At 56.0% G+C, this 22,923-nt stretch overlaps 1 protein-coding gene and 1 long non-coding RNA gene across 4 annotated transcripts in view; one reads left to right on the top strand and one right to left on the bottom strand.

Moving 5' to 3' along the window:
* Positions 1–10,656: 10,656 nt before the first annotated feature.
* On the bottom strand, positions 10,657–13,700 carry LOC121087803. The gene is made up of 2 exons (XR_005827746.1): positions 13,119–13,700; positions 10,657–10,931 (listed from the first exon to the last, which is right to left on the bottom strand). It is a non-coding gene; the product is annotated as an uncharacterized LOC121087803 (long non-coding RNA).
* Positions 13,701–17,399: 3,699 nt separating this feature from the next.
* The window catches only part of TNRC18 (trinucleotide repeat containing 18), a 57,355-nt gene continuing 51,831 nt past the window's right edge, over positions 17,400–22,923 (top strand). For all 3 annotated transcript variants that reach the window (XM_040590256.1, XM_040590257.1, XM_040590254.1), the window contains exon 1: positions 17,400–17,679. In XM_040590256.1, coding sequence (XP_040446190.1) covers positions 17,478–17,679 — 202 coding nt within the window. In that variant the 5' untranslated portion in view covers positions 17,400–17,477. The remainder of the gene's footprint in view (positions 17,680–22,923) is intronic.

Genomic DNA, 22,923 nt, shown 5'->3' with positions numbered 1-22,923 from the left:
TGTTTTTTTGAAGTTATTGCCGAGAAAGCAGCTTTCCGCCAAAGTGAAGCTGAGCCCTTTCCACGGTGCTCAAGGACTTCTTCGGCAGGGAGAGGCAGCACGAGCCGCAGCCCAATATGGAAAAGCCATTCACTTCCCAAAATGATGCTCAGGCAGCTGAGATGCCTGAAAATAGGGAGTGCTGTGGCGGGGGTCCCATTCCCGTCAGGCTTGATTTTTTTCCCCTGCAAGTTCCAGTTTGGGAGTTAAAGGATTAATATTTAAAACCCAGCTGGGATGTTGAATAATGTTTGTCGTGTCCCAGGTGCTATAGGAAAGGGTGGTGGTGCTGGAGCTGGGGCAAAAAAGCAGAAAAATCCCTTTAGGGCAAATATAGGGACTTGCAGGGGACACGGTGTGGGGTTTGCTGTGTTGGTCCCCATCCCTGAAACCCTGGGAAACAGCCCTGAAAGCTGGGAAACACAAAGGTGATGTTTCTGGGATATATTCAGAGCATATTTATTCCTGCAGAAAACCCTACGCCTTGCCCTGGGCTTCCCCTTCTCTTTGGCAGAACAGCGAGGCTGGTTATTTACCCCGACGGACGCCTTAATTAAGGTGTGTGATTTCAGGCCATTTAAACCATCAAGGAGAGGTCTTGTTTATACAGCGAGTGCATGGGGTAATGGCAATATTAATTAAAAATGTACTTCTAAGTGAGATAAAAAATCACTGCAGTGGAAAGTACTTTGCTGCTCTTCCCCGGCTCGCCAGGATGAGGGGGAACCCAAATCCCAGAGCCTCCTTCAGTGATGCAGCAGTGGGTACCATCCATCACTGGGACCCTCTCCACCCGAGGATGTGCCTGGGGAAGCCAAGCTTTGGCTGGGAAACTGGAGCGGGTTGGGAGTGGTGGTGGTTTACACTGCTTTCCAGCTTGAAGCCGGCGTGGCTTTTCCCATGCGTGGCCAAACCCACGTTTTGGCAGTTGGAGGGAAGGCTGTGGCTGGGGCAGCATCCCTGCTCAGGGTGGGGAGTGGTTTTGAGCAGACACAGATAATCCCCTGTCACAGGTGCTGGGCCTGTTTTTCCCGAGAAATACTGAATTTCCCATGAATGCAGTGAGCCAGGATGCAGCAGACAGGTCCCTGGAGGTGGATTTTGGAGCATGAAGAGCCAGAGCCAGACCCCTGATGGGTATGGAGCTGAGGTGACCCCAGCTCTGACCCTGGATGAGGACAGCTGCCCATGCAAAGCTTCGGAGGTAGGGAAACACCTTCCTGAGCATCTGGAGGGGGCTGTGGCATGGGTTTTAATTTATTTGCATTTTTGCTGCTGATTTTTAGAGTGCTCAGCACCTCCTGCCTCTTTTTCATCCCTTTCCTCCTCGATACCCACCTGAATGAGCAGCAAGCACGGCTACCGACCATGGGTCTTCCCAGCAATGCCATCACTGCCCTGTCAATCTGAAGGTCAGGGTGAAGCCTGGTGTCAGCCCGTAGCTGAGCCAGCGCATCTGTGGGGTGAGAGCAGCCACCGGCAGCCCCAGGGTGAAGGGGAGGTGGATTTATGGGGTTTCGTATCGGTGCTACCAATCGTCAGGGCCGTCGTGGCGGCAGGAGGTGGGATGGAGAGTTGGATGCTGAGGTGCATTGCAGCTGAGGAGGCTTTTTGGGGAGGAAGGGGGGGGAGGCGGTGGTGGCTGGGGGTGCTGGGGAGCCCTCCTCGATGTCCCGGTGGAGGATGCGATGCCCAGCAGCTGCGTTTCCAGCCTCAGCCCCAACCGATGCGCTGGGATGGAGCGGGAGAGGGCAGCCACGGACAGTGCCCCGCTGAGCTGGTGCTGAGCAGGGATCTGCGGCTGAGCTCTGCTCGGAAAGTCGCTCTCAGGCTTTTCTCATTTCGTTCTGGATTTAAGGCAGCTTCCAAATTCCTGTGCAGCCAAATCCTGCCTGGGGCTGCCAGGAAACCCAGCCAGCAACAAGTACGTGCCGTTTCTGTACCCACGACACAGCCAGTATTGCTGTTATTCTGCGGGTGACGATGATGGGACGGAGCTCCAGCCCTCCCGAGGATGCGATCCCAGCCCTTCCTGGGCTGCGGCCGGCACCCTGCCCTGGGTGCTGCCCGGGGAGGGAGGGCGGTCGGAGCTGCAGCGTTGCCTCCCCTTCATCACCGCCTTTTTATAAACCAAAAAAAAAAAAAAAAAAAAATCCACCCCACCCCAGATTCCCTAAACTTCACCCGCCCGCCCTCCCTGTAACCTCCCGCGTTCCCAGCGCGTGGAAGCACATCAGCTCTATCCGCTCCCACCGGGATTTATGATCCCCAGGACTTCCTGCGCTGCCTTTCAACACACTCGCCTCCTTCCCGCCACCAATAAATCAAACCTGTTTGTTTCGGGTTGCTCCTTCCCATTTTTTCACTGATTTTTATTTCTCCCCCTGCCGCTGCCTCCCTCCATCCCCAAGGGTTCGGGAAGACACCAGAGGGCACAGGGGACAGTGGCAGAGCAGCAAAGCAGCCCCGACGCCAAGGTGAGGGCACACGGTGGGTCTCCATGTGAAATGTTGGTGGCCGAGAAAAGGGGGGTCGGGAAAATCCTGTGCTGCTGGTACAGACTAAACACTGCTCCCGATGTCTAAACACCACCAGGATGCAGCCCCGCTCCTGGAGGCCCTCGGTGCTTTGGGTTTTTCGTTGGATCCATCCCAGCGTGACCCCAAAGTAATTTTACTGGTGGCCTCAGGAAAAGCCCCCCAGCAGGGTCAGGCATCCGAGAGAGACATGGTGCAGGTACCCAGGGCTGCGCATGCAGCATCTCCCCGCCGAGCATCCTCCCGGCCGCGTTGGGGACAGGGGGCTGGCTCTGGCCAAGCCCACCCATGGGACGCCTGATCTGGTCTTTCCACTGGTGACTCACGGAAAATACTTGTTTTGCAGCAGCCGCTCAGCATGATGGGTGTTTCTGCCACTGTGCCTTGCTCTCCTTTTTTTTTTTTTTTTTTTTTAATAAAGATCTTTGGTATGAAAATATTTGGGATCCTGACCTTCCTGTGGAGCTTGCCTCACCTGAAGGCAATTTTTTTTCTCCCTGCCTGTGTGCAGGGCTGGCTGTGCAAACCATGCTCTGTTGGCCACCTGGGAAGCAGCCTGGTCGCGCTCCCAGGGTTGAATTTTTTGGGGATTATTATTTTTGAGTGGCTCTTATACAACAGCAGAGGAAGCTTGGAGGGTTTCCACCGCCCCACGCCAGCTCCTTGTGTGCTGGTTTCAGCACGCTTGCCAGCACCGCCGGCTGCATGGGGCCCCCCCAGCCTCTCGGCAAGGTTTGTGGCATGACCTGGGGTGACAGGGTGGGGACTCAGCCTGGCTCTTTCTGGGTGTCCCCACTGTCCCCAGAGCCAGGCAGGACAGGGTGAAGTGGGACCTCGCTGTGTGGCTTGGCTCCTTGTTGCCTTGCAGGGAGCAAGCAGGATCCATGGGTAGATTTGGGTTAAAACACTCAAAATGGTGAATGATGCTGATTTAGCTTCGGATTCCCAGCACTGCGCTGCTTCCCAAATACTTGCCTTTCACCTCCTTCCCCGCCCCCATCCTTCAGAGGACAGGGATGGAGTATGGCCCCTTCCCAGTGGGACCAGCCCATCCCAGCCCCAGCCAGTCACAGAGGGAGCCTGGGGCAGCTCTATATTTAACTGAATTGGCTTTAAAAAATGTTTTTTCTTGGAATGGGCATGGAGAGGGATGCTCCTCAGTGCATCCCTCACTGCCATGAGCTTTCCCCCCTGACTCGTCATACAAAGAACCAACCCTGCCACTGCTCTCTGGAAAGCAGATCAGTGGTTGTTGTTTTTTTTTTTTTTTGGGGGGGGGGATGGTTTAGTTTGGAAGCTGGGATGGAAAATTATTTCCAACCCCCAAATTAGAAACAGAATAATAATAAAGCGCCTTGTTTTGGAGGGGGCGGTGTGTGTCATCCCGCAGCAATGAGAAGCTTGTGCTGAAGAGGAGCAAAGAGCTGTGATTTAGTTTTTTAACACTACCCAAAGGACTGGCTTGGCTCCGGGATGCTGCTCTCACTCGCTCGTACCCGACGATGGGGACAGCCAAGCCGCTGTGGGCTGGGGACACCCACGGGTAGGTGCTCTTCCAGTGTGTGGGGGACTGTATCACCCAATTTAGTTGTCCTCACGCTTGTTTTTGCGGAGAAAAGGGGATTGTGCCATGTGGTTTTCTGCCCTGCTCTTCTCGAGGCGGTTCGGATGGAGAGCTGATGTTAAGTGATGGGACAGGAGCCAATGTTTTATCGTGCTGGGCTGGGGGGAGGCATGAGCAGGCGATGGTTTCTCCTTGGGATTTTTTTTTTCCAATACAGTGGATTAGAGTGATTTCACTATGGATTGCTCTTTCTATGGTTCCTACCCCCAAAAAACCATCAGGTCCTATGAAAACTGGGTTGGAGTCTTGGAAAAAGAAGTCATGCTGGGGCAGTAGCTGGTCCTGCCTGGGATGGGCTCATCCCTGCAATCACTGGCCACCACAGCATTGCCAGAAAACCCTTTAAAATAATATATTTTTTAAAATTGCAAGGGGTTCTCTCCATGTGTGGAGAGGTGACCGCTTAGGGGTTCAAAGACCCCATTTAAAGGCTGAATTCTTGCTGCAGCAGAGCATTCACCGCTCTGTATTTCTCTCACTGTTGGGTATAACGTGTTGTGCACCCAAAAGCGGTGCCTGAGCTGGGTGCCCTGCCTGCCTTCGGGGTGCCCCCAGGGCAGGTTTTGGGGGAGTGGTCTGCATGGAGCCAGTCACTGCGATTTAATAAGACACTTATTGTATGTTAAATATCAACAGCTGATAGAAAACATGTGTCTCGAGGATTAACAGCCATGTAAAAGATAAATCAGTGAGTTAAACCTCCAAACAGCATGTTTCAAATAACCCACGGCTGCTGCAACGTGTAATAACTGGGGTAATAAGGAGTGGGATGGGGAAGGTAACCCCCCGCAGCGCTGCGGGCTGGGGCAGGGGGCTGGGAACTGCCCAGAGGGAAAGGGCCTGGGGGGGCTGGCCAACAGCCGCTGGGCAGGAGCCGTGTGCCCGGGTGGCCAAGGTGGCCAGCAGCATCCTGGCTGGTACCCGAACCAGCGTGGCCAGCAGGGCCAGGGCAGTGCCCGTCCCCCTGCACTGGGCACTGGTGCGGCCGCCCCTCGAACCCTGGGCTCAGCTGTGGCCCCTCACTGCCAGGGGGACGTGGAGGGGCTGGAGCGTGTCCAGAGCCGGGCAGGGGCTGGGGAAGGGGCTGGGGCACAAGCCCTGGGGGAGCTGGGGGGGGTCAGCCTGGAGAGCAGGGGGCTGGGGGGGGACCTGATCGCTCCCTCCAGCTGCCTGACAGGGGCTGTGGGCAGGGGGGGTCGGTCTCTGCGCCTAGGGAGCAAGCGACAGGGCAAGAGCAAACGGCCTCAAGTTGTGCCAGGGGGTTTAGGCTGGATATTATGGGAAATGTCTTCACTACAAAGGTGGTCAGCACTGGGACAGGCTGCCCAGGGAGGTGGAGTCACCATCCCTGGAGGGGTTAGCAGCCAGGTACACGCAGTGCTTAGGGACCTGGTTTAGTGGTGGGCTTGGCAGTGCTGGGTTAATGGTTGGGTTTGATGATATTAAAGGTCTTTTCCAACCTAAACCATTCTATGACGCTAGGTGTGTCGCAGATCACCATGTCCCAGTAACCCTGGGCTGGGGCCAGGTCTTCTCCCAGCAAGGTGATGCCCAGGGATGCTGGATGTCACAGGAGCAACGTCAGCTCTTCTCCCCCATTTTTTCCTCCCTTTCTACCTCTCCCCCTTCTTTTTTTTTTTTTTTTTTTTCCCCCAGGCCCCAGTTTCTCCCCTGTCAAGGCAAATGCTTTGGCTAATTAGCAAAACGTGTCAAAGAAAATGATTAATGTCCCGGGAGGAGGTTTAGTTGCCTTTGTGCCAGCACTGCCTGACTTCTGCTCTTAAAGGTTTTATTAAAAGATAAGGGAGCTCATGGCGGGTGAGCAAAGCATGTGCTTTCCTGGGTGTTAAAGGGTCAGGGAAGGGGGGGACGTGGGGCGGATTGGGGTCACCCTCAGAGGGAGAGGCAAAGGCTCATGTTTCTTTGCCTCTGTGCGTGACCGTCACCGTGGTGTCTGGCCTTGGCAGGGGAAAAGACATTTAAAAAATGGCTGAATGCCTCCTTTATTCTTCCAGGGGCAGGTAATTTAATCTCATCAGCCAGGTTATGAATGTTTCTGTGTTATGGGTTTTCGCGTGGGTGCATGCTCTGGCAGCGATGCTTTAGAGGGTCCTGGGTTGGGGGCGCTCGGGCTGGGTGCCCAGGTCCAGCGCTGGGGAGTGAGGGCAGGGAGAGGGCACAGCCAGGCTCCTGTCCTGCTCGCCAAGGGCAGCGGTGGCAGCAGGGACAGAGGTGCTCGGGCAGGGAATTGCTGGACCCTTGGCCATGGAGTGTCCGTGGTTGGGCTAGAGCCCCGTGGGACATCCTGATGTTGTTTGCTGAGGGCTGAAACCCTCCATCCCAGCTGCTCCTGGGTGCTCCTGGGGCTGGGCAGGCAGCAGAGGCACAGGCAGGGAAACTGAGGCACAGTCCCACCAGGCTCCTGCCAGGACCTTTGTATGCAGCACTCGACTGTCCTCATCTCTCATGGGCTCAGGTATGTTTACAGCAACCCCCAAAGCACGACCAATCCAGCAACCCCTGAAGCGCGTAGTCCTTGCAAACCCTCTAAAATGAGCAGTCTTTGCAGCGGGGTCTTGCAAAAAGCAAAAATTACCTGGCAGCTGCCGCTGTGGGATCACAAACCAGAGCTGGCAGTGCCATGGCATCGCTGCGCTGAAATCCCAGCCAGGACATCAGTCTCAGGAGCAGGGAGAGAATGAGGGTGGTGGGAGCTCCATCATCAGCACACTCGGTTTTTTAAATCATGGGCAATTCTAAAACCCAGCAGACACCGATGTCCGCTGCCACAGAGGCCCGAGCCACTCGATGCATGTCAGAGGGGTTGCGGGGGGGGCAGCTGGCAGAAGCCTCGGGGGGGGGGGGGGGTGCTGCAGGGGCTGCTCCGCGAGGTTTTCCTCCAGCAAACAGACCTCTGGACTTAATAAGCTATTTGTAAAACTTGCTCTGGATAAACAAGAGGCCGTGTGTCAGGCTGAAGGCAGCCTCGCAGGGCTCCACCGCGCGGGGTGGGACCTCAGCGCAGAAATATTTTCAAGATAAACAGAGGAAAACGAGTCCTGGAGGAGGCTGGAGCTGCTGGCAGCAGCATACTGCTCCTCTCGGAGATATTTCGGGGCAGGAACTTGGCTTTCTGCATGCTGTGGCTCAAAGATGCTTTTTTTTAATTATTTTTTACCTCCAAAGGGAACCTCGCGTGCTTCTGATTCAAAAATAAACCTGAGGAGTGGTTGGCCAGTGGTGGGGAGAGTTGCAAAGCCCAGGACTTGCAGGGGAGTTTTAGGGTGAGTTTTGGGTGGGGAGCTGGGATGCACAGCTGCTGGTGCAGGTCCCCCTTGGGCAGAGCTGCCCTCGCTGGGGACCCCCCGTGGGATAGTGCCCCAGGCCCAGGTAGCAATATTGGCAATATTTGCAATATTAGCAGCAGAGCCGCCCTGCCTGGCTGCCGGTGCATCCTGCTCTCTGTCAGCTCCTCTGTTCCCCTGCACAGGTAGAGGCAGGTACAGGTGCCCAAGGCAGGGTACAGGTACTGCCCTGCCCTCTGCCTGGCCTAGGCTGGAGCTGGGGAAATGGGCTGGGCTCCATCCTGTCCATCCTCACCATCCCCTCCATCCCTCCCTGCGCATCCGGAGCAGCAGCAGAGGCGATGCTCTGGGGGACGATGACAGGGTGAGTGTGCTGGGGGCCCAGTGGGCTCTCACTGCAGCATCCTTGCATCTCGAGGGGGATGGCTGAAACGCAGCATCCATGCTCGAGGCTGGAGGTAGCCCAGTGGTTGGTGGGGCAGCACCGTCCTGTCTGGTCGGTGCCAATCTGGCCCCTGGGAATGCTAAATTGGGCAAATTGGGGTGGAGGAAACTGTCCCTTCTCCTTGCCCTGCAACCTTGCAGACCTCTCTTGGCCATGGAGCTTGGCAGTGGTTTCCTTCTCCCCAGTTATGTGCCTGGTCTGGAAATGCTGCAACCACTGGGCGATGCCTGGCTCGGGGCGATACCTGGCTCGGGGCGATGCTCAACTTGGGGTGATGCTCGGCTTGGGGTGATGCTCGGCTTGGGGTGATGCTCGGCTTGGGGTGATGCTTGGCTTGGGGTGATGCTTGGCTTGGGGTGCCACAGCTGGGACCTGCCAGCAGCCCTGGAAGCCGAGATCTCTCAGAGTATTTCTCCCTCTCTTCCCCATCCCCAGAAAATTTAATTAAAAGTCATTCAGATTCCTTTGAAAGAAAATGTCATCCGTCGACACAATTACACTTTAACTAACCAAAGCTGTTACAGTTCTATATATATTGGAATCAGGCTGTCGTTATTAGTTCTAAGTAAGTAATTTATTCCCATTATTGTGTTCAAATTACAGGATATTACCCCCTGGGGAAATAATCCTGTTATTTGAAATGTAAAAAAGAATTCACATGGACAACAATGGATTCCTAAATGAACCCAACAACAGTCCCCAATCCAAGTGCAGCATCACTTGTCTTGGATAGAAAAAATATAAAGTTGCTTTTAAAAACATTATTTTCTCCTCTCTTCTCCTCCTCCCACCCCAACAGAGGTGAATAGGGCTCCTCCTCTTCTTCAAAAGCCTCTGTTTATTGAGGGAACCCTGGATGTGCAGGAATTTGGTGGGGAGAACGGAGTGGGGGGCAGAGGTATAGGTATGTGTCCCCTTATGGTGGTGGTGGGAGGGGAGCCCCAGGATGGTGGGATGCGAGTGCCTGGCACAGCCCGGGGGCTTCTGCCGGAGCTGGGAACTGCTGGCTTTCTACAGCAAGGAGCTGCAGAGGCTCTTCGGAAACATTGTTCCCTTGATCAAGATCTTCAGCGAAGCCAAATAACAGCTTGTCTCTGTAACACCCAAACATAAGCAACTAATTTGGACCACCGAAAGGAAAAAAGGGGAGAGGAAAAAAAAATAGAATAGAAAGAGGAGGAAGAGGGAGGGGAGGGAAGAAAATCAGATACACTTGTAACCTGATTACAACAGCCAGCTATGTGTGCAAAATCACAATGCAGCTCTATAATTAAATCTCTCTTTCCCCCTCCTGCCGAGCTCTTTCCTCTAACAGGCACGGCACAAAAACAGTCGTTAGGACATCAAATTCCAGCTCCGACAAGAGGGCACTTTTTTTGTCTATAGCTGCTCAGCTCGTCTTTAAGGAAATAATAATTATAAGCCCAGTGCTGCTGGCTGATGAGCTTTGTGGAGCAGAAAGGGCTCGTCTTGTCCAACTGCTCCTTCCCCCTTGGCTCCTCTCGGGGCTGTGCAGAGGACTAGGGTGATGGGAAAAGAGAGGGGATAGCCTTGGGCACCTCCTCTTTGGACTGGGGTTTGGGCTGAAATACTAGAGTCTAATAAGATGCTCGAGGGCTTGGAACCTCAGATATTTCTTCCCCTTTTGCCTCGCCGAACCCATCTCGCACATTTTAGCATCAGCGGTTTGGTACCTGGCGTAGGTTGTGGCAGGGGACTTGTAGCCGAGTGCCGGCATTTGGTGCATCCATAAAATACCCGCGAAGGATGCAAGGAGCCAGCAGCTTCCTGGACACAGGGAAAACTCCTGCCACAACATTTTCCCAAGGGTTCCTCCCCTGCCTGGTGCTTGGCTTCTCTGTACGGCAGTCCCAGATCCCGGGCCACAAGGTGATGGGGGGCTGCTGTGGATGGGGGCAGCTGGATGGACCCCAGAGGGTGCAGGGAACGGAGCCCCCAGCACAGTGGCTGCAGGGAGGGCAGGGCTGGCAGCCTCCCCCCCCCCCCCCGGCCCGGCCCGGCCCGGCCTGTTAATGACTTTGATTTACTCTGCGTTTGTCACAGCAGGCTATTCTCATTCCTGTGACACCCAGCACGTGCTTTTGCTGGCAGCTGCAGGCTGGATTCAGCCTTAGCGACCCATTTCCTCGAGGGCAGGTTCCTGCTCGCTCCTTCGGGGTATTTTTGGGAGCAGGTTTTGCATCCCATCTTCTTTTCTTTTAGCAAGTCTGGGGCGGGGAGTTTGAGTTTCTTGCAATGATGGCACATCTGGTGCAACAACTTGCAGCGTGGGGGGGGAGGGCGAAGGAAGAAGCCTGGCATCGCAGGACCCCCAAATGGGTCCCAGTATGCAAGATAACTACCACTGCGATAGGATTTATCGATCACACCTCGTCATGTCAGGCTGGCACGTGCAAGAAAGCAAGACCGAGCGCAGACGCAGGCTTTGCAACGCACGGCGTGCGACACGGAAATTCAGATGCTGTTCCAATAAAGCTGTGGATGTTTGGTTTTAATGGCAATTAACAGCTGTTAAAAGGCGAAAGATCTATTCTAATAACACCTAGCACTTCTGGCGCCTTTCATGAAGGGATTTGAAAATACATTTGTGAGTGTTAATTTTAAGCCATGATAATGTACCCCGGGGAGGCAGATGGGTTTACCTTGTTTTCAGGCAGGGAAGCCGAAGCAGACCACAGCACGGTGTGGGGACAAACATTTAATGCCGGCAGCGGTGGTGAAATCTGTGCCGGGCTCTGGAAGAGGGATGGGACGAAGCCAGGGACAGCTGGCAACATGGGGGCAGTTCTCACCGGCATTCCCTTGGGTCTTTTTATTTTGGGGGGAGATTAACGTGGTGCAAAACCAGAGGCACTCGCGAGTTTAACCTTCAGCAGGACCCTCGCGCTGGGGGGGCACGTAGGAAATCATCTTTCCCTGGGAGATGCTGCAAATCCGGATTTTCCAGTTCCTGGAGGGCTCTGCTTGTTTAAATTAGAAGCAGATAGGAGAGGTGAATTTTAAGAAGGACAGAGCAAAGGCACACAAGTATGCAGTTAACTTCTAAACTTCTTTCTCTGGATCTCCTGCTGAGTAAATGCTTTAGGAGCTTCAAACCACAGCTTTTAATATCTCCTTAACATGCTTGGCGATTCCTTCCCCCCTGTCAGAACGGCAAGAGCAGCTGTGAATATTTTCCATTTTAAAATGTTTTGTATGCATATGAAAGTACCTGCAGCTCCTGTGGGCCGGGCTACGGAGAAATGCTGAAGCCAAGGGTATCTATTTTATATCAAACCTCAAAATAGGACATGCTACAGCCTCTCGCTCGCTCGTGTCCTGCATCCAGGAGGATATTTTTGATTTAACTGACAGATCAAGGGAAAAATCCCCAATTCACTCTGTTGATGTAGAAGATCTTGTCATTCGGAGCTCAGCATTCCCGTTCGCCTGGGTGTAGGATTGTTTTAAACTCACAGATGCAGAACCTCTAATACTGGGGTGTTACATGGGGATTGCAGGTTTGGGGAGGTTTCCCGTGCACGTTTCTCCACTAACCCACATTTTTTCCGCTGAAAGGTGTAACTGCCGTTTCCGCGCCTTACAACCAATTTAGCAGCCGGTCCGTAGCCGAAAAACACAGGCAGTAATGACAGCTTTGGGATTCACGCTCCTCTCAAAGCTCTCTATGGGTTGTGCATGTCAGCCCTCCTCCCTGCCTGTTTCCCCCCCCCCCCAATCTTGGATGCAAAAAGCTTATTATTGAGTAAAGGGGGAAAAGAAAAAAAAAAAAGAAAACCACCCCGATCTATCAAAGATCCAGTCTAGCTGTGACAAAAGCCTGGTACTCGGGGCTTCACCGAGGCTGAGGAGCACAGGGCACCCAGCAGTGGGAGCGTCCCAGCTCAGGGTTTGGTGGGGGAAGCGAGTATGCAGGTGGCCGAGTGGGAGAGCAGGGTGGCTGGGTGCATACACAGCCGCCCTCCCGTGCCGGGCCAGGAAGAAAACCAGCAGGCTTTATTTGGACTTTACAACCAGCCTGTGGTTTGGGAGACGTTTGGCTTTACAAACCCCAGAGCCACGGGATGGGAATTGCTGTGAATAGAATGGGTGGGCACCAGCCACGACCCCGTGTCCCCTGTGGCCCTTCTCCCACACTGGTGGGGCGATGGGTCAGCAGAACCAGGATGGTGCGAGGATGCTGCACCCTCCAGCTGCTCCCAGGCATTGGGCACAGCCCCGGGGAGGGGGGGGTCTCTCGGGCTCCCCCCAGCCCCGTGCAAAGCCCGCAGCCAGGCTGAGCACAGGGTTTATAATCAGCCAGGATTTATGGAGAAAAACGAAATCCTGAGCTGTTCTGGTCATTAATCAGGAATTCTTTGCTCGGTTCCCAAGCTGTTTCCCCAGGGATCTCCTTATAGAGACCCCCCCCCACCCCGCAGCCCCCTCCCCATGGATGGCAGCTCTTTCCTTGCAGGCAAGCGGGCTGGGGTGGGGAGGGACCCTGTGCTTGTGAATTAATCAGCCTCCCCCCAGATAAATAAATCCCCCAGGATTCATCGGAATAAATCCCAGCAGGGACCCCCTTGCCTTCGTATCTCACCTCTGCCCCCACAGCATTTTATCTGGGGGGGGGACAGAATCTCGCTGCTGGACTCGGTTCTGCTTTTAAGATGGGGGGGGGGGGGGGGGGATAAAATCAGGGCAAAGCTTTGCTGTTGCGTTGGGATCATCGCCGTCGGTGTTTTAATGTGATTTATGCCTGGTTTTCTAAATCCAGCCACTGACTGCATGCTTTAAATATAGCTCCAAAACCACCCTGAAAACGTGTAGCAAGCACGTTAAAAACGCCGGGCGAAAGGGATGCACAGCACCCCCAGCCCTGGGGCTGCCGAGCCTGCCGATGGGGGTCACGGCGGGGTTTATTGGGGCGCGAGGGGGTCCCAGCTGCCGGCCGGGGATGCGGTGGGGTTCCACAGGGCCTGCTTCCAGCCTGTGGGTGCAGTCGAGCGCTGGGTTTGCAACGAGCAGGGGTGTGCCCCCCCCTCCAACCTTGGCAGCTCCCCAAAATGGGGGAAGATGCATTGGGAGGGGGGGATCAGTTTGCTTTGCTTCCCATGTCTTCAGACCGATCCCCCCCCCATTCCAGCCCCCCTCCCCTGTCCTACCTGCATCCCCGGGGGGGGGCAATGCCCGGTGTAGGGCCAGGGGCTGTGAGCTCCGCACCGCTCCGCTGCCTCCTGCCCGCTCCCCTCCGCCTCCGCGGGGCCCGGGAGAGGAGGGGCGGCCCGGAGAGAATTTCATGTTCCGGGGGGGGGGGGGGAGGTTGGAAAAAAAAAAGAAAAAAGGGAAAAACGTGAGGAAAAAAAGAAAAAGGGAGAAAAAAGGGGAAAATAAAGCAAACTAAGGGAAGAGAACGTGAGGGGAGCTGGAGGGCGAGGACCGGGTGCGCAGGGCGGGCGGGGGTGCCCCCTCCCCGGGGCGGGGGGCGGCCCGGGGGCGGGCGGCACCGTGGGAACCTGCCGGGAGCCCGGGGCACCGGCCCCGGTGGCGGGGGGTGGGGTGGCAAGGCGGTGCTGAGCAAGCGGCTGCTCGCGGGACCCCCCCGGTTATTCTATATATATATATGTATATTTATTTTTAAATGGGTATTTTTGGAGAAGGCGGCGTTTGCGGTAAGGCTTTGCGGGGAAAATGTGGGAGCGCCCCCCCCAATTCCCTGGGACCTTTGCGGCCCCAGCCCCGCGCCCCCCTGCGGTGCCCACCCCCCCACCCCCCCCCCCGGGGACAGCTGCAGCGGGGGAGTCCCCGTGCTCGGGGGGATAATCGGGAGGAAAAAAAAAAGGGGGGGGGAGTGTTAATATGGAAGATGGTGGGAAAATGGTGCCCGCCCCCAGGGCAGCCGCAGCACCGCGCCTCAGAGGGAAAAATAATGATGATGATAATAAAAATTTGTATCTATCTATGGGAGGGGGGGGATATTTTTTGGAGGGGGAGGGCTGCTCGGTGCTTTGCAGCAGCGTTGTCCCAGCCCCGAGCTGCTGCGCTGCTACAAGATGGCTCCCGGCCGGGGGGAGGAGGGGGAGAAGAGGAGGAGGAGGAGGAGGGGGAGGAGGAGGGGGAAGGGCCGGAGCCGCGGGGGAGGGGGCCGCCCCCCCGCCACGCCCGGGCCGGGGTTTTTATTAGCATTTCCCTGATTTATGGCATGCCAGCCCCCCGTCCCGGGGACAGCGGCGGGGAGGTCCGGGCGTGAAGGCATTAAACATTTATAAAATATGCTTTTAAAGCCACATAAAAGCGACGAAGCCATTAATATTTTTTTCCCCAATTCCCCCTTTTTGGTTTACTAAAGGAGACGCGGAAAAAAAAAAAAAAAGCCCTCCCCTTGGCAGCATCGGGGTTTGAGCCCTCGCCTCTGACGCAGCCGCGTTTTGCTTTTAGATATAAATAAAAACAATTTTTTTTTTTCGCCTTAAACGCAGCGGCTCTCGGAGCGTGACAGCTTTTCGAGGAACGCGGCGCCGCTTTTCTTAAAACGATTAAAAATAAGCAGGGAAGTGCTGGGGGGTGTCGTGGGGAGGGGGTGTCGTGGGGGGTGGGTGTCCGGGGCCGATCCAGCTCCCGATTTTGGGGCTATTTCGCCCCTTTTCTGGCGGCTGCCCCAGCGGGCGCCTCGAAACTCTCCTGCCCGGGCGTGCCGGGGGGGGGGGGGGGGCTTTATTATTACTATTTTTAATTTATATCGGCATTAAGCTCCCCCCTTCGTTATAAAAGCCGATATTTAAAAAAATATTAAATAAGCGGGGCGGTGGGTTGGGAGGTTCTTGGGGGAGGACGGGACGGGGGACGGGACGGGACACGGACGGACACGACTGTTGGCACTGATGGGGTGTCCGCCCCGGTGCACAAGGAAAAAATAAAATTAAAAACAAAAACAAAACAAACCCAAACAAAAAAGAAAAGTAAAAGTTGGGCCGGACGGCGGGTAGAGCCCCAGCCCCGGCGGGCAGCGCTGGGGGGACCGTGCCCCCCCCCCGGCCCCGCGGCTTCTCCCGCCCGTTTCTCGCGCCAAGCCCCGCTGGAAAAAACGGAGTTTTGGTTCAATCGGAACGGGGGGGCGGGGGCAGTCTCCTCCCCCAGCCTTCCTTTTCACCCTATTTTTAAATTTTTTGGGGGGGCGGGGCCCGTGGGTAGGGAAGGGGGCCCTCCCCTCGCTGCCTGAAAGGGCGCTTTGTCCGCGGCGGGGCCGTGGGAGAGGGCCCGGCGGCGCTTCCCCCTCAGCGCTGTCCGGGGGGGGCCTCACGTCCCTCAGCCCGGGCCCGGCGGGGGGGCGCCCGGGGAGAAGGATTTAAACCCCACAGATAATAAAAAGGGAGAGAGGGGGTCGCGGGGTGTACCCCCTCCCTCCTCACACCCCCGGCAGCTTGCCCAGAGCGGGGAGGGACATGGCGGGCGGGGGGGACGATACACACACGACCCGAGGCCGCTTCCCCCGCCAACCGCCGCCAGCTCCGAGCGGGAGAGTGGGGGGGGGGGCCTGGAAACGGCGGCGGGAGCGCCTCACCGCGAGGGGCGGGGGAGCGGGGGGCCTGGAAACCGCCGCCTGTTTACTCGCCGGTGAGTGGCAGGCCCCCGGCCAATGGGGATGCGCCGGATGGCGCCGGGCCCGCCCCAGCCGCGCGGAGAACAATGCGTGTTTCATGGCCCCGGCGCCACCGCCCCCTACCCCCCCCCTTCCACTTTTTTTTTTTTTTTTTTTCTTCCTTCCCTGCCTCCCGCCCCACGCTCGCGCTCCCCCTTCTTTTTAATTTTTTTAATTTTTTTTTTTTCCCTCCTTTTTTTTAAGCGCCGCCGAGCCGCGCGCGGGGCCGGCCAGGGGGGTGGAGGCGATGCTGCAGCTCGGCGGGGCCCCGCCGCTCCATGGCGCGGCCGCCGCGCCGCTGCCGCGCTGCCCCTGAGCGGAGCCGGGCGGCGGGCAGGGCGGCGAGCCGGCACCCCCCGCCCCCAGCCCCGCGCCGCCGCCATGCCCCGCCAACAGGCGGCCTGACCGCGCCGAGGTAGGACCCGGCCCCCGGCCCGGGGCGGCCCGCTTGGGGCGGGGGTGTCGCGTCCCCCCCCCCCCCCCCCAGCCCCCCCCCCCCCCCCCCCCCCCCCCCCCCCCCCCCCATCCAGGGCCGCGTTTTGCCCCTTTTCACCCATTTCCCCTCATCTGACCGGTTCGGAGCCGCGATCCGGCCGCTCCCGCAGCCCCGGGGTGAGGCTCGCCCCGCTCAGGCAGGATTTAATTTTTGAAATTTACCAAAATAATAAAAAAAAAAAAGCGGTGGGATTTTTCCCATTATTTTGCTTTTTCCCCTCTCTTTCTCCTTTTTTTTTTTTTTTTTTTTTTTTTCCCCTACCGATTCGTTGGCCCGGCAGCACCCCCTCCCCTGCGCTGGCAGCGGCCGGCGCGGAGCCGGGAAGGGCGGCGGAGCCGGGGCGGAGCGGAGCGGCGGCTCCCGGGGCTCCGGCAACGCTGGGGGGGGTGGCGGGGGGGAGAAAAACCCGCTTTATTCCCCGCAGTGTTTATTATTCCTTGCTATCCCCATGCAAAACCCGCCGGGCGGGGGGATCGTTTCATCGGAGTGCAAGTACAAATATACTTTAATATATTTTCATTTTTTTTTCGCTCTGTCGGGAAATAATAATACGCGTTCTTATTTTCCCGAGCGAGAGCGGCGCTGGGAGAAACGGGAGATAAAAAAAAATAAATCCCGGGCGGCGATTTGAAGGCGGGGAATGGGGGAAAGCGGCGAGGAACGGCGCGGCGGAGCGAAGCCGCCGCTGGAGCCGTTTCTCCGGCGGGCGCTGCCCGCTCCCGGGCGGCTTTCGGCGGGGTAAAGCAGCCCCACGGGGGCGTACAAAAAAAAAAAAAAAAAAAGAGAGAAGAAAAAAAAAAGGGGAGAATCGAGGAGACCTTTTTGTTGATTTGGTTTTTTTTTTTGGTGGGTTTTCCTGCACTGCGAGGAGAAACGCCGTGCCGCGTCCCCGCCGGCTGAGTGCGGCCGGGCTGCGGGCGCTGCGGCGGGGCTCCCCGGCTGCGGCCGGGATAAATGTAACACTTTTATTTTTAGTTTTATTTGAAACCCCTTATTTTCAAATACTTCTTATTTTTTTTCCCGCCCTTTGCCATAAGTTTTCCTTGGTTTCCCCCCTCCCCGCGCCCCTCCCGTTCCCCTCCGCGGCTCCGGGGGGGAAGATGAGGGTGGGTTTTGGGGGTGTTTCTGGGGGGCGGCTGGGGCTTGGGGGGTCGGGGCATGTCGGCTCACCGCACCCCCCTTCTCTCTTGCAGGCAGCGCCGAGACCGCCGCGCCGGGGCTGGCTCCCTGCACCGCGCCATGGGACGCTTGGACGCCTTATTTTTGAAAACCATCTGATTTTTTTGGGGGAGGAGGAGGAGGAGGGGGGGTGGGGGGTGGGGGGGCGGGGGGGAAGGCGGTGGCGGGCACCGACAGCGATCCGGGAGACTCCTTGAAGCCGGCGAGTGGATGATGGATGGCCGAGATTTCGGGCCCCCCCGCTCGGTGCACGGCCCCCCTCCGCTGCTCTCCGGGCTGGCCATGGAGAGCCACCGCCTGGGAGCCACCGGCCGCCTGGCCCCCGCCGCCGGGCCCATGGCCGCCGGGCTCCCCGCCGCCCTCCAGCCCGGCAAGTTCCTCGCATCGGGCATCAGCCTCCACTCCCACCCGGGTAAGGCTCCGCGGACCCCCCCGGCAGCCCCCCGCCTTCCCTCCCTGCGCCTCCGCGGGCAGCGGCGGGCCCGGGGCCGGCGGGGCTTTAAGCGCAAAAAAAATACAGTAATAACATAGATACATATATATGTATGCTTGCAGCTTTTTCGCACGGTTTCCCCAAGGGTTTTTCTGCTTTGCTTGGCTCTGATCTGGGGGAAAAGAAAATAAGGGAACGTGGAGGGGGAAAAGAAAATAGGGGAACGTGGAGGGGGGAAAAGAAAATAGGGGAACGTGGAGGGAAAAATCGCTCCGAACCGATAAAAATCCCCCCCGCGCACGGTTTTGTTGGCACCGAGGAAAATCCCTGCCGAGGCGGCTGCGAGTGTTTGGTGGAATAAATCGGATTTTCGGGAGAGAAGCAGATCGGGGTGCGGAGGGGAAGGGGCTGCGCTGCCCCGGGTGCTCCACGGCCGGGCACCCTCCTCCGCCCCGGGCTGGGGAACGGGGCCGATCGGGTGATTGTCCCCACACCGGGGCGGGGGACGGCGGCCGGTCCCTGCCGCCCTCGGGCAGCGCTGCCGGCACTGCGTGTTTTGGTGCTTTTTGTATTATTTTTCTTTTTTATTTGTAATTCTTATTTTTTTAAACCTGCAACCAAAACTTCCATGCAGGGACTGCTCCCTCCTTGTATTTTTTTTCCCCTTTTCAACGAGCTCCATCCTCGGGCAGCCGCACGGCTGCTTCTCCATTAAAAAAAAAAAAAAAAAAAAAAGACATGGAAACGTACGGGGATTATTTTTTTTTCCGCAGTCAGCTTTTTATTTATTTGCTTAAATTACTGCTTTTTTTTTTTTTTGAGGGAGTTGTATTTTTCCCCCTTTCCGAGCTCCCTTTCCCAGCCACTGGCAGGGTTGTACGCTCCTGCCCGCACTCTGCCCGCTCGCTGTTGTGCCTGGCTGCTGCCGAGTTTGCCCTGGGAGGACGCGAGGCATTTCTGACCGTTTGATTTCCCTCTCCGGCTCCCTATATTTTTTTTTTTCCTCCCTTTCTTTCCCCTGGGCGTGGAGAGGTGACTCGGAGTTTACTTTAGGCGTTGGGAGGGTGACAGGTTTTGCAATAATAAACCTGCTTTTCTCCCAGCCGCCCGGGATGAATGACTTTGAAATTTGCAAACCTGATTGCCAACATCTGCAGAGAAGGAAGCAGCCCGAATCGAGGGAAAGAGATTTATTAGTTTTAGACTAGGTGGCAGTGCCAGTTTCCCAGGTGCTAAGAGGAGAGGTGTAAAGCGAACGGCTATGAAGCCAAGCACATGTGCAAACACCTTCTTTTTTCCTTCCCTTTTGTCTTTTATTTTTTCTTCTTTTCTTCCCCCTCCCTTTTTTTGTCCTTGGTATTTCACCCCCCTCCTCCAACTCCTACTAAAGCAGAATGTGATCTCTGCAAAAATTCGTCTGGACAATCTCAAGCCAAGCCGAGTGCGGGTTGTTGTTTGTTCTTTTTTTTTTCTTTTTTTTTCCTTGGTTGAATTTTTTTTTATTGGGTGATTTTTTTTCTTTTTTTTTTTTTCCTCTCTTTTATTCTCCTCCCAAAGTTTCCTTTTCTGGTGCTTGCCTGAGATCCAGGCAGCCCGGGAGGGAGGTGCTGAGCTCTGGCTTCCCGAGCCGACAGCATTGCTCCCTGCCACCGTCCGTGAGCTTTTCCATTTGGGCTGGGAGTGAGTCTTGGATTTGGGGCCCTTCACAGAGGGAATGGGTTTTGTGATCCCTCCAATTTATTTTTTTTAATGTATTGGTTTTATTTTTATTTTCTTTTCTCTGAAGTCTCTTGAAAATCCCCTGCACCCTGAGCTGCACCTCCGTGGTGCCAGCTCTCCCTGCGCGCTTCCCGGGATGATCGCTTGCGAAGCTCGTCCGGTGAGCTTGGCTTCGGCATGGCAATTCACAACCAGGCTAAACTGCATTTAAAAAATATGTACAATTAACAATCAAAACTTCCATTCTACCACAGCAGCAGGATAGGCAGGGATTTTTTTTTTAAAATTATTTTTATTACGGCTTTAACAATATCATTTGAAATGATGATTGCTTCCTGCTACAGAGGGGCCCTTTGTAGGTTTGCGTTTGCAGCGATAATGTTGTGGGGGTTTTTTTTGGTTGTATTTGTTTTGTTTTGTTTTTAGGAGGGGTGGAAAGCAAAGACTTGTGCAAGGGGTTAAGAAAAGTGGGCAGGAGGCGAAGCCTTTAAATAGAGCCAGTTCAAACCGATCTTAAAATACCGCCGGGCTGAAGAAAGAGACTGTTGAATCTGTCCCAGTGTCCTCCTAAAATAAATACGCCCCTGTAAAAATAGCACGATTGGCCATATTTGAGAATCCAGTTATCGCCGGCACCGACTCCTTATTTTGCTCGTAGACCGGGCTCCTTACAGCCATCCAGGCTCTGTTCTGGCTCCAGAACGTGGACACCTGGGCTGTGTCCAGTGACCCCCAGACCCTCAGCTCTTCTCTGGGGGGTTATTATTCTGTGCTAGAGTTTTGGTCACCGCCGTGCGGTCTGGGGGGGCCGGGGACAGAACCCCTTTGTTGGAAGAGCACAGAGGGAGGAGTGAGCTGGAGACCGAGGCAGATGGTGAGCCAGCCCTGGGCTGCGGGGCTGCCATCCCCTGTCCCCCCCGCGCTCTTGGGGTTCACAGTCTCCCTGTCTTTGAGGGAGACAGCGGGGTTATGGGGGCCGGGGAGTGGCGGGGAGAAAGGTGACTGTTTCCAGTGGAATTTCATCCCTGGCAGCAGCCAAGCTTGCTGGGAAGACCTTGCATAAAAAGAGGCTGCAATCGATGGAGTCGGGCGGCTGCGTCCATAAAAGCTGTAGCTCGCTTTGCTCGGCAGCCCACGGCTCAAAATATGGGAGGAGGGGAGTGTTTATAGTTTTGCTTCTTCCCTACCCCACCGTCTTTGGGTCCAAGTGAGTGTCCTGGTCTCTGCTCCATCCTGCTCCGGGTGCGTTGTTCTTGGCAGCTTCTGTGTTTTGGGGAGGTTGGAAAAGGCTCCCTCAGACTGGGGTGTGAAGGGTTGTGAGGGGCTGCTCCAGCACCGTGTCCCTTGCCGGGCAGCGGGTCCGTGTGCGAGCAAATACCATCCACATGCAAAAAAGACTCTCTAAGAATAATAATAATAATAAAAATCTGCTTTTTGCCACGTACTGAGGTATCCTTTCTTGGGTGGGATGCGTATGGGGGGCTACCAGGAAAGATCTGTGTTTGTTTAAAAGGGTGCCCAACCTCTTCCATTAAAATAGGCTTCCGAATCACTTTCCAGTGCCCAGGAAAAGGGGCACACCTGTATGAGCAGAGCTGACTTGGTGTTAAATCCAGCTCAAGAGCAGTGCCTGAAAGGGAGGCGGTCAGGCAGAGGGGAGAGATTTCGGTTTGCTTGCTTTCCTACTTCCACATTAGTATGTGCATTCAAATGCAGGGATCTATGGCGGATTGGAGACCATTCCTGCTTCCAGGCCTGCTGTGCCCAGGGAGAAGTTTTCCAGGCAGCTAGGCCAGGTAGGAACGTAGGGAAAAGAAAAAATACGCTCTCCCCCCCCCGCCCAAGGATAGCTTTGCTGTGCCAGCAAAATCCCACTGTAGCCATCCTTATAATGGCAAAATTGTGCTGCTGCTGAGCCCGCAGATTTTGCAGAGGAGGCCTTGCCGTTGGCGGTGCCAGCAGAAGCGCAATTTGCTCATCTAAACTGCATCCAGGCTAAAATCGCTCCGCTGATGGGAGATGCAGGGATCGCAGCGATGTGGTGCTGGACTGAGCCGTGCTGCCCCCACTCCTCCCCGTAGCTCGGCTGGGGAGGAGGGGGGGGGCGCTCCTGGACCAGCAGTGGGATTTTGGCTGTGGTTCCACGCAGCTCTTTTTGGTCACGTTTTGATGCTGCGAGAAAAATACCATCGATGTTTAATGGCCCTTGAAATCATGGTTCTCCCTCCCTGCCCGCCCAAGGGGTGGTGCAAGGGGCTGAGCGCGGGGGGGGGGGGGGGGGGGGGGGGGGGGGGGGGGAGCTCCTCGGGGCAGGGGCTCCCAGCATAACACTGGGAGGAATGCGGACTGGCCGGAGACCTGCCTGGGGAGATGTTTCTCCTCCCTTTGGGGCCCTGGTGAAACTAGATGCTTTTGATGCGTGTTTTCAGGCAGAGCAGCAAGCGTGCTTGTGCTGATGGGGCTCGGGGAGGTGATGCTGGGCAGGGATGATGTTGTGCTCAGACCCGGGGAGGTGATGCTGGGCAGGGATGATGTGCTTGGACCCGTTGCACTCCCCTGTTTACACCTGGCATCCCCGGGGGTGGAGGAAGTGCTCGGCCATTAAGCGATGCCCCTGCAGCTCCCTTGGGACTGCGGCCAACTGGTAGACTGTGAGCAAGGCTGGAGTGGTATCTTTGGCTTTGCGCTGGGGATAAAATGGGGGAGAAAAAGGGACTTATGCATTTTTGGGAATCTCCCACCGTGTGCTCCTGGGGATGCGTTTCTGTGGCGTCCCAGTGGTTTCCCCAAGGTCTTGGTGGTTGGGTGGTTTGTGGGGTGATGCCTCTATCCATCAGGAAGGGTGGGAAGGACTATCCATCCTGTCCTCCAGCCCTGTTGAAGCTACCATCCCGAGTGGCTGTAGCTGGTGCTAGGGGTGCAGGGTTTGGACTGTGGACAGGAGCCAAGGGCCAATGTGGTGACGTAAAGTTGCTCAGAGCAAGGTCCTGCGGGATCTTCCGCTGCGTTAGGGTTTCTAATACCTTCCCCAGCGGAATGGGCTGGAGCCTGGCCCTTCCTCTGATACTTGGTGCTGGTAAAGATGTGCTTTATTAGCATGGTTTCGAGCAGCCCTTCTCCCACCCTGAGCAAGCCTTGCCCCCCACCCCCCCACCCCTTGGTGAGGTTGGACAGCCACCAGTCCCAGCCCTAAGCAGTGGTTTGCTGGTGAAAATTTGATCTGGAGGATGAGCCGGTGCTGGAAATCCTAGCTGGGGATGGCATGGGGCACCGGGCAGGACCCCGGCATTGGGGACAGGCTCCTGCTCTTTCCCAGCACAGCAGCTGTTGGAGAAATGGAAATCGCCAGGAATTAATCTTGCTGCAGACGTGGTTAGAAGAGCAGGGCTTTCGTAAGGGAAATTTTAGATCTCCTTCCTAGGATAACGCAGGGTAAAGCTGAAATTAGTTTATAATTATATAGTAAATATGCCCCCATCTTGTCATTGCACCATCTTCTGATGA

The sequence above is a fragment of the Falco naumanni genome, chromosome 4 (genome assembly GCF_017639655.2).
Source record: "Falco naumanni isolate bFalNau1 chromosome 4, bFalNau1.pat, whole genome shotgun sequence".
NCBI lineage: Eukaryota > Metazoa > Chordata > Aves > Falconiformes > Falconidae > Falco > Falco naumanni.
Note: the sequence above shows the minus strand (reverse complement) of the source record. Positions and strands in the feature narration are given on the sequence as shown.